The 13,144-nt window shown below is 38.8% G+C and overlaps 1 protein-coding gene across 2 annotated transcripts in view; it reads right to left on the bottom strand.

Moving 5' to 3' along the window:
- Window positions 1–13,144, bottom strand: part of Rgk3 (Rad, Gem/Kir family member 3) — a 102,839-nt gene that overhangs the window by 27,601 nt on the left and 62,094 nt on the right. For both annotated transcript variants that reach the window (XM_076523905.1, XM_033467072.2), the window contains exon 4: window positions 2,503–2,718. In XM_076523905.1, the coding sequence (XP_076380020.1) occupies window positions 2,503–2,718 (216 nt within the window). The remainder of the gene's footprint in view (window positions 1–2,502; window positions 2,719–13,144) is intronic.

The following is a 13,144-nucleotide window of genomic DNA, read 5'->3' as shown; positions in this document are numbered from 1 at the left end:
CTCGACTTAAAAAGTCTCGTCCTTAAAAAGAAGGATCTATTTCTTATCTATTTCTATTTCAATAAATCGATTCGGACCAATTCGATTTTTCACAGGGAAACGCTGTTCAGTTGTCGCTAGACCGCGAATTTTTATGCAAAATAAAAACCATCCCCGTCGATTGCAAGGCTCGCAATCGTCGCAGAAGCATCGACGATTTCGCAGAAACTTTTCTGGTCGATCGACAAGGTCTCGAAATTACGGTCGAGCCTGCCAGGGTCAAGAGGTCGCAAATTAGCAGGCGGCACAAAGGCGAAGCTTCGAGAAACGAGGATTCTATCAGCGAACAAATAGGCTACAGTACGCGGCCGGGGAACTCGTTCGCCGCGCCCGTTCCGGCGTTTTAATCCCGCGATAAAAGCACACGCGGGCTGCGCTAAAAGCCAACAACTACTTCATTCCGCGGCTTCGGGATTCCTGCTTAGAGTACACGGCGAATCGAGGGAGAAAAGGTCGCGCGCAGAGCGAACGTATCCAGCGATACAATTCGCTAGAAGCAGGAAGCCGGCTCCGCCGACTCGCGTCTTTGGCTCCGACAGGATTGAGTTCTCGGGTCGTTCGACGATTCACATGCGTGACCTTTCACTTTATCGAGCGACCTATCTCGCGGTTCCCGGAAATTCTGCCTGCCAATAGCTCGAGCCTTGAGCTTCGCATTTCGGAAAAGCGATACACGTCCCCCCCCCCTCCCTCCCTCTTGGTCAGGCGAGCTGTTCGATCGCTGTGCGCATTTCGGTCGCGGCGGTACTTTTTCGTGGCATTCGAAGACTATGATTTCGATGCAATTCGTTCTCAACCCCTTTGTCGGGCTCGTGATTCAATACGCGGTCCATTAAATATGTGGGCGGAAAGGGATTCACACGAGAGCGAACTATACAGGATGTCCCAAAAATGTCTCGCAATCCGAAAGTGGCGGCTTTCTCGGGTCATTCGAAGCAACTTTTTCCTTTACAAAAATGTTCTCCGAGGCACCGATAACGAGTTATTAACGAAAAACAGTGACCAATGAGAGACGAGCTCGGCTGGCGTGGGCTTCGCGCGCTGGTTGGCTGGGCCGCCTCGCGTCAGCCGTACTCGATTCTTATTGGTCACTGTTTTTCGTTAATAATTCGTTAACGATGCCTCGGAGAACATTTTTGTAAAGGAAGGAGTTTCTTCAAATGATCCGAGGAACCCGCTATTTCCGGATTACGAGACATTTTTGGGACACCCTGTAGAAGCACACGTTCCCATTTACTCGTTTATCGTGCTCCGGATAGCTGCCCTCCTCCCACGGGGTGACACGCACAATCGCAATCGCTCCGAGAACAGAAACCTTCCAGCAACTCTCTGTTCACGAGCTGTAAAGAGATTGTGGTGTTTCGACAGATCAGGGGGGGGGGAGGACAAAGAGTCGTGTTTCATCCTGGAGTCTGCTAGAGGACTCGTCGCAGACCCTGCCTTGGACGCAGAGTAAATGTCAGAGGGTCGAAAGCTCTATTAAGTATGAATTTATTTAGGTTATATATTTATAAGATATATGCTTGTTTATTACAGAGAGCAGAACTTTGCGTTGCAGAGGGCGGAATGCAGTTCGAAACTTTTAATGATGTCAGTGTTTTCAATCTGGTTTTATATAAATTATTCTTCTATTTCCGATAGTAATCATCTTTCTGAACTCTATTAATTAAATTGTATGATATAACTAAATAATAATAAAACTAAATAATATTAAATTGAGAAGAATTGTCTCAATCTAATTGTCAAAATCTAATATGTACCGAACAATGGCATAAACTAAATCGTAGTTGCTAAATTCTTAACATTACAACCTTTATTATAATATTATAGGATATAATATATATGATTATATATTGTATGTATTATATATATTATTATTTATATGTGTTTTAATATGCTATATATATTATTATTTATATGTATTATAATATGCTATATATATAGTATTATTATTATTATTTATATATTATAATATTATAATATATATATAACATATTATAATATATAAATATATAAATATATTTATTATATATAACATATAAATAATAATAATAATAATATATATATATATTATTATTACTATTTATGTATAACATAATATATCATATTATAATATCATAATATTACGATATTCATGCGAAATAAAATTTCTCCAAAATTTTTGACCGATTGAAAACAATCGTACAGCATTTGCAAAATATTGCTCTTGCTCGAACGCAATGTTTTCGACCAACTCGCTTCTACCGCAAACGCATAAAATTCGCAGCCTACATAATATAAAGCAGCACGCAAGTCGGTCGCTTCAAAAGTTCGACAGGTTTAGCGTTGAAATTAGCCGCGGCCAATTAAACGAACGGGCCTCTATTAAGGCCGAGAAACGCGAGTGTAACTAACGAAAGAACGACGCCCTAAACTGGTTCTAACTACAAAGGTGTTAATTTGCGGTGAAACGAAAGCACTTACCTCTCTGCCTATCGTAAGCATTTATGCACTCGCTGGTCATGAATTGGCTAATCAGGGCGGTCTTGCCGACGCCCCTTGCGCCCAGCATGGCCACCGTGTACGAGCAAACTTCTTTCGCTGGCGGCACATTCTTTTCTTCAGCCTCGGAATTAGCCGGCGCCAAGGAGTTCGATCTTGATCTTCTTCTCCTGAACGAGTCGCCTCTATTGACGATACCTGCAACACGAAACGACGCTCGATGTCATTCAATTAAGCCAGGTTTTCATTTCGTTGGGGGACACCGCGGACGCGCAATTAGAATTCGAATTCAATTAGAACTGAAATCGGTCAATTCGAATTGAAAATAGCTTCTGCGAATTTTCCGTTAATTAGTTAATTTAAGGCTGTACTCGTTGATTCGCGAATTTAATAAGCGTCTAGAATTTGTACCGATGCAAGGTTTTATGGTTTACAGAATCGCGTCCTTTATTAATTGGGAATTAATTGGCCGTGTTATTCGAGGATCGCTTGTTCTCAGAGTCGGGCGAATATTATTTTAAATACTAAACAACAAATTACAAATTTAATTAACATTTCAACTGAACCCTGTAATATCGGTTCGAGCGATTGACGCGTTGCACCGGATACATAATAATCGATCAGCAATGAAATGATAATTATTAAGTAGCAATCGAAATTGTGTCTCTCTAAATAAGAAATAAATTTTATGATTTTAAATAATTTGCTCGGATCTGTATAAATAAGAGGGTAACTACTTTTGTCGTTTATTTGAGCTTCTATATAACTTTTATAATAATCATTTTTTATTTATATATAATATATTATAATATATATAATATATTAATAATATATAAAAAATAAATATATATAATAATAACACATATATAATTTATTATATTATATAATATATAATATAAATAAATATATTATATTCGTTTATAATATATGTTCGTTTAAATTATATATAAATACAAAATATATTATATATATTATAAATATATTATATAAATATAAAAAATATATATAATAATATATTTTGTTTTCTATATAATTTAAACGAACATTTGCTTAAACGATGCCTCTCGACGACCACACGTATCTTGTCACCGATAAATTCGAATCGAACTTCCTCCGCGCGCTTCGATTCCGCTCCGCGAAGGAATCTCGGCGCGCATTTACAATTACGGGTTCTGTTTTCACACGCCTAAATTTCCGGCGCCACGTGCACGAGAGAGCGACCGTGACCCAAAATCCGCAACGGAAAGCTCGTATTTTAATGAAGTTTATTTATTTAGAATTGTGTACGAGTGCAGGAAGGAACGAAATTCCGTTTCGCTCGGTGGACCGATAACCTCGTGCATACTTAAACGCAGCTTTCAAATCCGAAACGTAAACGCGACGCGCTCCGCTTTTGTTTGCCCCGTGCCGCCCAATATCTCTTCTTTCTTTGTGTTGCGAACTATAACAGAGCACGGGCGCGCGCTATCTTCTACGAAGGTAGCATCCGCGGGACCAATATTCACATTGGATTGTCGGGGGAACGTCTTAAGCTTGTTCCTTATCCGCGGCCGCCGGAAATTCTACGCCGACAAGATGGCGGATGACGCGGCCATCGGAACCAAGCTACGGAACATTCGACGGCGGAACAAGTTTCGACGGCGGATTTTATGCGAATGTAACGCGAATCATGCGATAATATGCGTGATACGCAATGCGATGTGAATTTACTGTTATCGCTGTTACGGTAAATTCTCCCTAATTTGCCTTCTAATTTGCCTCGTTGTAAACAACAGTGAACAATTTGGGACGAGGAGATACGATTGTTCGAGCCTTGCATCGCGTTTTTATAATTGCTTGACAATCGGCGATTGTACAAATGAGTCGCGAGGCTCGAATGAATCGCATCTCCTTTTCCCAAATTATCAATTTTTGTTTATAAGCAGAAGGAATATTGGGAAGAATTGATTAAATTTTAATTAAATTTTATTTAAATGACTGTAATTATTGGTCTACGGATTTCACGCATTTATGAGAAAAATGAATAGATTCTGTGCAACTCGGCCGAAACATTTACACAATTTAAAAAGATTGTACTATTAACAAAGCGTCGAAATTTTTAATCGGCGACTATACAAATGAGCTGCGAGGCTCGAACGAATCGCATCTCCTTTTCCCAAATTATCCTAAATTATCAATTTTTGTTTACGAGCAGAAGGAATATTAAGAAGAATTTAACATGATAAATGAGAGACGACAAACTCAACCTAAATGATTATAATTATTGGATTACGGATTTCATGCATTTACGAGAAATATGAATAGATTCTGTGCAACTCGGCTGAAACATTTACACAATTTAAAAACATTGTACTATTACCAACTCGTCGAAATTTTTAATCGGCGACTATACAAATGAGCTGCGAGGCTCGAATGAATCGCATCTCTTTTTCCCAAATTATGCCAAATTATCAATTTTTGTTTACAAGCAGAGGGAATATTAGGAAGAATTTAACATGAAAAATGCGAGACAACAAACTCAACGTAAATGACTGTAATTATTGGATTACGGATTTCACGCATTTACGAGAATAATGAATAGATTCTGTGCAACTCGGCCGAAACATTTACACAATTTAAAAAGATTCTACTATCACCAACTCATGAAACTTGTTAAGAAAGACATAGACGTCCACGTAGTTCCCGCGTCTTGCAATAAACGTGGACAATTTTATTTCGCAGAAAAACCCTCGACCTAGTAATTATGCTTTGGTACCGTCGTCTCCCAAACAGTATAAAAAAACGGTAATGCTTAAATCCAAGCTGCGCGCGATATTAAAAATTCGTTTCCTCAACGTTTGGCCAGCGAACTGTTTTTCGAAATGAAACGATCTAGACACGCGGAACGTGCGTTTCCGTGTACACGAAACAAAAAAGCAGTACTTCCAACGAGTTGTTTCACCAAAAAAAAAAAAAATATAATAAGCGAAACGATTTACAAAACGCCCGGGGAAATCCGAACATCTCGGTTCCCGTAGCATCGAATGAATCGCTCTCGTCTAATTGACGCGGTCGTCGAGCCGGCTAGAGCGGCGGCGTTAATTATCATCGTTTCCAATTACGAGGGAGGGTGTGTCTCTCTGCGACGGAATGCGAAACGCCGCGGCGCGGCGGCAGCGGCTTAGCGTCGGCCGACGCGGCGGCACTCCGGCTTCCATTTAGAAAATTCTCGGAGTACCTGTTGAGAACGGAGAAGAAGCCTGACAATTTAACGACCGGCAAACAGCCTTGCGCATTCGCGGCTCGACGAAGGCCCGGCCGCACGAAAGAGCATCGGTGGCCGCGGAACAGGCCGGCGTTTCCGCCGCGGAACGTCGGATTCGCGCAATTAGAATTTTAACCGGGCAACGAACGATCGATCGATACGCATAGTCAGGAATACGCGCGCAGTCGTTAATTATATTGGGACGCCATCTAACGGCAGGTGGAACGTTAACGCGTTTTCCTGAGAATCACGGGAAATTCGTCCGAGGCGAAATAAACCGTCGGTGGATCGCGACGCGGGGCGACGCGGCCAAATTCGATTGCCACCCTCCCCCCTCCCGCCCCCCCTCAGATTATGCGACGAGTTTCGCGGAATTCGTACCGCACCGAGATTGAAGGGCGTATCGACGAGCACGCGTATATTCGGCTACGCCCGGGACGGTTCGATTTCCCGAGTACAACGTTCCGTCTTCCGTGTAATTGGGGTTCTTCGGATAATTCCGAACCCCCTCGCCCCCTCCCCGTATCGTCTAATTTCGCTTAATTCGCCGCGGTACGCTCGTAACAGCCTTCCTGTCTCTGTCTCTCTCTCTCTCTCTCGTCGCATGTCGGATAACGAGAATCCGCTGGCGATTTTCAGTGGCCGTTGAACAGTATCCATATTTCAGAAGTTAAACAATGTCACGGACGGACAAACAGTTGCCAGCACGAAATTAATTTCAGTTACCAGGCGGTGGTTGTCTGTATCGCGCGCGGACGTTTCGACGTGACACGTTTCGCCTGCCGCCGTTAACGTTAGATTCACGGAAACCGTCGAAACGGCGGTCGCTAATTTTTTCATTTACGATTATTCGTACCGTAAAGATACGTGTTTTTCGAGTTATTTATTCGATTTGTACAGCGCGCTACGCCTAACTGAGAAGAGAGCGAAATATCTCGAAATAGATCGAAACTACGAAAACAATGTTTCTACGAAAAGTGTTCGGTATAAAGAGATGCTTTAGGTAGTATCGATAATTTTTGTATTGGCATAATGGTGAATGATATTTCAAGGTCGGGTTGATTTTTTTTAAAATGGGATCATACGTTTTTTTAGTTATATTACGATAGCTGGTTTCAGAGAACAGCGAAATATCTCGATATAGATCGAAGCTACGAAAACAATGTTTGTACGAAAAGTGTTCGGTATAAAAGGATGCTTTAGGTAGTATCGATAATTTTTGTATTGGCGTAATGGTGAATGATATTTCAAGGTCGGGTTGATTCTTTTTTAAATGGGATCATACGTTTTTTTAGTCATATTACGATAGCTGGTTTCGATACGAATACGATGTTGTATTATTTCCATTAGATAATCATAAATTAGAAGCAATTAAATTAGCAACAGCGGCAGGCGGACGGTATTGCAAGTCGTGTCGCGTCAGTCAGAATAAATGTTCTCTTGTAAACTAATAGAAAACAGCTGTTTCTTGTGCTCCGTAAATCTTGTGTCAACGCTGACAAATATGCGCGACTTGAACATCGAGCATTTTCGGACAGTTCGTTGATTATGCAGCTTCTGAATCGAGATGAGAAATTAATTAACATTCTTGAGAAATTCTCCCGAATCTCGTAGATAGTTTAAGCAAAGATCTTAGACGACTCGCTTCATATTTTATTTCTTTAATTTTATTTTTGCTATTCTAAAGCAGTTTTTGTCACTAAGAATTGGCAAAATGGAGCATCTGATTTCGAAAGCTTGCCGAAACTGGATGAATTCTCCTTTTAATCGAACCTAAGTTGAAGATCAAAAGTCTTCGCTTCTGTCATAAATCGTGATTATCTATCGAATACAAAGTAAAATACGAATAAACTAATATATTTGATTTTTGAAATTTATTGCAGCGTTCTACGTGAAGCCCGTGTTCCACATTTACTCTCGTTCCGATTAAACTTTCGTAATTAACGAACTAAACATTCTACGTCATTATTATCGTTATCGTTTCGGCACAAACTTTTGCTAATTTCGGTGTAATAACCAACAATTTCAACAGATATTAATTCTACATATTTCTACAGGAAATTACAAATTTTACTGAGAAAAGGAAACCAGGATTATTGGTGAGCTATTTCTGGCCTGCACGAAACGAACCAATGATCAGGCTGTAGGCAAGATGATTTTATGACAATTATGGCATTTGTGACAAAGATGATCAGGTCGATTGCAAAACTAAAATTAGTTAGAATAATTTAGTAATTGGTATCGTTATATTATCTTCGTCTTTGTACTTCTTATATTTATTCTTATATTTATATTTATATTATGTACAATTCTTATATTATATTATATTTATTTTAGAAATGAATATTTGACAGATGCTTGACTGTTTACACGATTATTTATTGCTTGTAAGGCTTCATAATGATCCATATTATGTGCTTGCATTTACCCTATCAATATACAGGGTGTCCCAAAAATGTCTTGCAATCCGAAAGTGGCGAGTTCCTCAAGTCATTTGAAGCAACTTCTTGCTTTACAAAAATTTTCTCCGAGGCACCGTTAACGAGTTATTAACGAAAAACAGTAACCAATGAGAGATGAGCTCTGCTGGCGCGAGGCGATCGAGCCAATGAGCGGAACTGGGCTTCGCGCGCTGGTTGGCTGGGCCGCCTCGCGTCAGCCGTACTCGATTCTTATTGGTCACTGTTTTTCGTTAATAACTCGTTAACGGTGCCTCGGAGAACATTTTTGTAAAGGAAGAAGCTGCTTCAAATGATCCGAGGAACCCGCCATTTCCGGATTGCGAGACATTTTTGGGACAACCTGTAATTTTCAATTATGTTGCCTTTTAATATCGTTCAAATAAAGATACACTTTAACAAACTTCAAAGATTCAACGCATATAGATTCAACGTATATATATATATATATACCATAGTTACGCTTCTAACAATTTTTTTAATCTGAATTTTATTGGTATAAAAATTATCTTCGAACATGATATAACATTTTCAGTGGTGCCTCAGAGTGACCGCTCCAGTGCAAAGGAGTGTTTTTGAATACATCTTGCAATATATATATATATATTATATAATATATAAATATATATATAATATATAATAATATAAATTAATATATATCCATTTCCGTTTACAAGCCGAAGAAAAATTCGGAAGAATTTACTGCACTAATCCAACCTTTTCTAGAATTTTACACGACTTTTTATTACTTTTATTACACTGACTATATCAGCGCATAAATTCATTCTCAAATGAAAATTCGATCATTAAAAAATCACGTCCATCGCGTGCGCCGAGAGTGCATTTTCTGCTCGGATTGTAACGGAAGATCGAAGCTCCGATGCTGGATCGGTTGCCGACCCCTCGCTCGCCGTAAATATAGTCTTAAATTCCGACTTAGAAACGAGCCGGGCCGTTAATGCTTAACTAACAAGCACGCCTCGTGTTCCACTTAAGCTCGAAGCACGGCCTGGTGTCGGGACAACTTCAATACAGGCGTCTTATGTTTCGCCGTCGCTGGTACACAAAGATCCACACAGTGCACACACACTTCGTAGAACATTCCCAAAGGAATCATCCTTTAAATGGCGGCGACCGAGCGTTAATGGATTCTCGAAAACGACGATGCCGCGCGGCGCTTCGGCGCTTCGTAATCAACGGCGGAAATAACTGGTCCAGAAAGCCGGAAAGTAAACCAGCCGATCGCCGATTGACTCGCGCCTAATGCGTTTACATGGCATCGCCCAGTTGTGGGCGTTCGATATGGATTGTCGAGCGCGAAGAATGGCAAGGAAGTCGCATGGAATCCTGTTTGTGAGATTGCGAGCCCGTTCGAGCCATTCCGCGTCGAATCGATCGGAATCCGCCGCCTGGTCAACGATTTTTCTCGAACTCGACGGATTTCGTTGCATCTCGCCGGAGATAATAGCGAAAATAACTAAACCAATGAAAATAACTGAAATAATAATATTTAAGAATAAATGTAATAAAAAGGTAACAAAAATAACTGATAATAAAGAATTAAGATAATTAACCCTTTGCACTGGAGCGGTGACTCTGAGGCACCACTGAAATTGTTATATCATGTTCGAAGATAATTTTTATAATAATAATAATAATAATAATAAAGGATAAATATAATAAAAATGTAATAGAAGTAACTAATAATAAAGAATAAAAATAATTAATCCTTTGCACTGGAGCGGTGACTCTGAGGCACCACTGAAATTGTTATATCCTGTTCGAAGATAATTTTTATAATAATAATAACAATAATTAAGAATAAATATAATAAAAATGTAATAGAAGTAACTAATAATAAAGAATTAAAATAATCCTTGGCACTCGAGCGGTGAGTCTGAGGCACCACTGAGATTGTTATATCATGTTCGAAGATAATTTTTATAATGATAATAATAATAATAACAATTAAGAATAAATATAATAAAAATGTAATAGAAATAACTAATAATAAAGAATTAAATCTGCATAATCTGCTATGCATTTTATGCATAGATCTGCATAAAATGCTCTTTTCTTTGTTAATGAGTTTAATAGTTTGTAAACGACGTATTGATACTTTCAAATTCTTTTTATATATTCACTGGTTAGAATCTGACGTAGTCAATTTCGAAATAAATGCATAAAATCAGCAGTTTATTTGTTACTATTTTCTTCATTCTTCAAAATATTTTGTTTATATTTATATATAATATAATCATATTATATTAATTTAATAATAATAAATATATGTAATAAAAAATTAAAAATTGAAAATACATATACATTTATTATATATTAATTTAATTTGTTTATGATTATATTAATTTATCCTACATAATTGTTTATTGTCTTTTAAACCAACCCGTTCGTACATCTCACATTATTTACGGTTTATAACACTCGTACACAATAAATAATAATAATAATCATTTTGCACTTTCATTTGCAGCATGTCAAAGTGCAGAAGTATTTCTATTTTCTTGAAACAACAATGTCTGCTATCCTTTCGTCGCCAACAAAGACGGCGAGGCGAACGATAACCAAAACACCGTCTATCGTGACAACAATTTGACGTTCTAATTTAATCTCGAAATTAGATGTCTCGCATTATTCCACATTTATTATAATATCCATAGCTTAATCGTATCGCGGCAATTGAATTTCTTCGAGCGCGGAACGAACAAACGAAAAAGAAGCGACGCGCGTAAACGAAACAAACGATCGTAATTACTTAATGAAGCGATTAATATAAATGTTAATCGTACCGAGCCGGTGTAGCGAATGAAAACGCTGATTCCTGGATAAAGGAAATCGTATACGATCCCTTTCGAAAATAAGGATTCGCCGACGTTGTTACGAAGCGTCGACGAAACAATCGCGCTTCGGAGATGATAAAAAAAGAAGAAAGGAAAAAATAAAATAGGTGAACAAAAAAAAACGACAAGAGAATGCCCGGGAAGTCGGTTTTTCCAGTGAGCGAGAGGTCCGCTGCGAATACGCGCCGGTGAATCGCGCGTCCAGACTCGCGCTGGTATATTGCATTAATGCGAACGCGATATGCTTGACGTGCTGCGCGGCGCGAGGAGCCTCGCCGTTCGTACCTGGCCGACACGTCCTGTTTAGAGGCTGAAAACTCCGATATCCGTCCGTCTCCCTGTCCGACTATACGCCGGCTTTGTCCCCTTGACTCCTTTCGCGAGAACACAGAAATGGACGACGACGCGCGCGTTACGCGCTCCCGCCATGGCATCTGCGAGAATTAAACAACGCCGGATCGATCCGCCGAAGATAATCATTGACGTGATCCTGGCACCGGGATAATCCGACTTCTGGCCTGGTTCGAGAGCGATTTTCAAGACACCCTGTCGCCCGAAGTACTGTCATTTCTCACGGAAACGCCAAACTTTCGGTTGCTCTGAACTTTCCTGTGCTAGTCCCACGCCCATGCTATTTGTTGCTGCGTCGGTGCTGAGAATCGACGGAGTCGATCAAGAGTGCGATGCGCCGCGCGTTTCGGTGTGAGTCGGGTTTATCGCGTATGTTACTCAGGAAAATTGTTGTATTTATTATCAAAGATAACTGTAGTCATGCAGTATATTATATATAATATATAGGGTGTCCCGAAAATGTCTCGTAATCTGGAAGTGGGAGGTTCCTGAGGTGATTTGAAGCAACTCTTTCCTTTGCGAAAATTTTCTCCGAGGCTTCGTTTACGAGTTATTAACGAAAAACAGTGACCAATAAGGGGAGAGCTCGACTGGCGCGCGGCGGCCCAACTAACGAGTGCACGGAGTCCAGTTCCGCTCATTGGCTCCACCATATTGTGCCAAATGATCTCGCCTCTGATTGGTCACTGTTTTTCGTTAATAACTCGTAAACGAAGCTGCGGATTGCATTTTCGCTAAGGAAAAAGTTGCTTCAAATGATCTAAGGAATCCCGTACTTTCGGATTGCGAGACATTTTTGGGACATCCTGTATATTGTATTAATATTATAACAGATTATAATAATTATTATTATTAAGTATTATTACATATATTATTATAATATTATAATTACATTATTATTATTATTATTATGTAATATATATTATATTAATATAAAGTATATTAAATAACTATTTTCGATAATCTTGCATAAGGTCTTCCATTCTAGTAATAATTACAGTTATATTTGATAAATACAGCAATTTTCCTCCTGAGTATTATACGCGATTCACCTATTATATATATAATATATATTATACATAATATTATATATAGTATAATTTAATAAGTTAATTATATATTAAATAATATATTAAAATTAATTATATTATTTAATGAATATATCTTATTAATATATAATAGTATATATTACATATTATTGTTATATATTATATATTATTATTATATATTATATATATCGTTGTTCTTTGGTAGCCAAGAGATTAAAAATAAGTCGATATAATAAGAATAACCTCTTTTCGAAAAATCAACTTAAAAAGTTCGTCAGGTAAAATTAACGATTATTAAGTATTTTATTGAGTCATTTAAACCATGGTGGAATTCAGCACGAAGCACATTTGTATTAAACACCAGCATCTTGAGTTTAGCACACGGGGAACATTTATTTTACCTAAAGAACCACACTCTGTTCACAGAATTTCATATTTGTACGCTCGAGACGGTTTGTACAGCGCTGCGAAAGTGGCCTTAAACTGTCTTCCGTGAAGCGCTTGTTCACATAGAGTGAGAGAGAGAGAGAGAGAGAGAGAGAGAGAGAGCTTTCGAGGATCGGGAAAGCTTTCAAGCCCGACGCAAAAAGTTCGGAGGAACAAAATGTGTTCGCTGGAAATGGATTAACAATTAAAACAATGGCGACTCCGATAGACGGAAAG

The sequence above is a fragment of the Megalopta genalis genome, chromosome 7 (assembly GCF_051020955.1).
Source record: "Megalopta genalis isolate 19385.01 chromosome 7, iyMegGena1_principal, whole genome shotgun sequence".
Classification (NCBI taxonomy): domain Eukaryota; kingdom Metazoa; phylum Arthropoda; class Insecta; order Hymenoptera; family Halictidae; genus Megalopta; species Megalopta genalis.
This window is presented reverse-complemented; position numbering and strand designations above follow the sequence as displayed.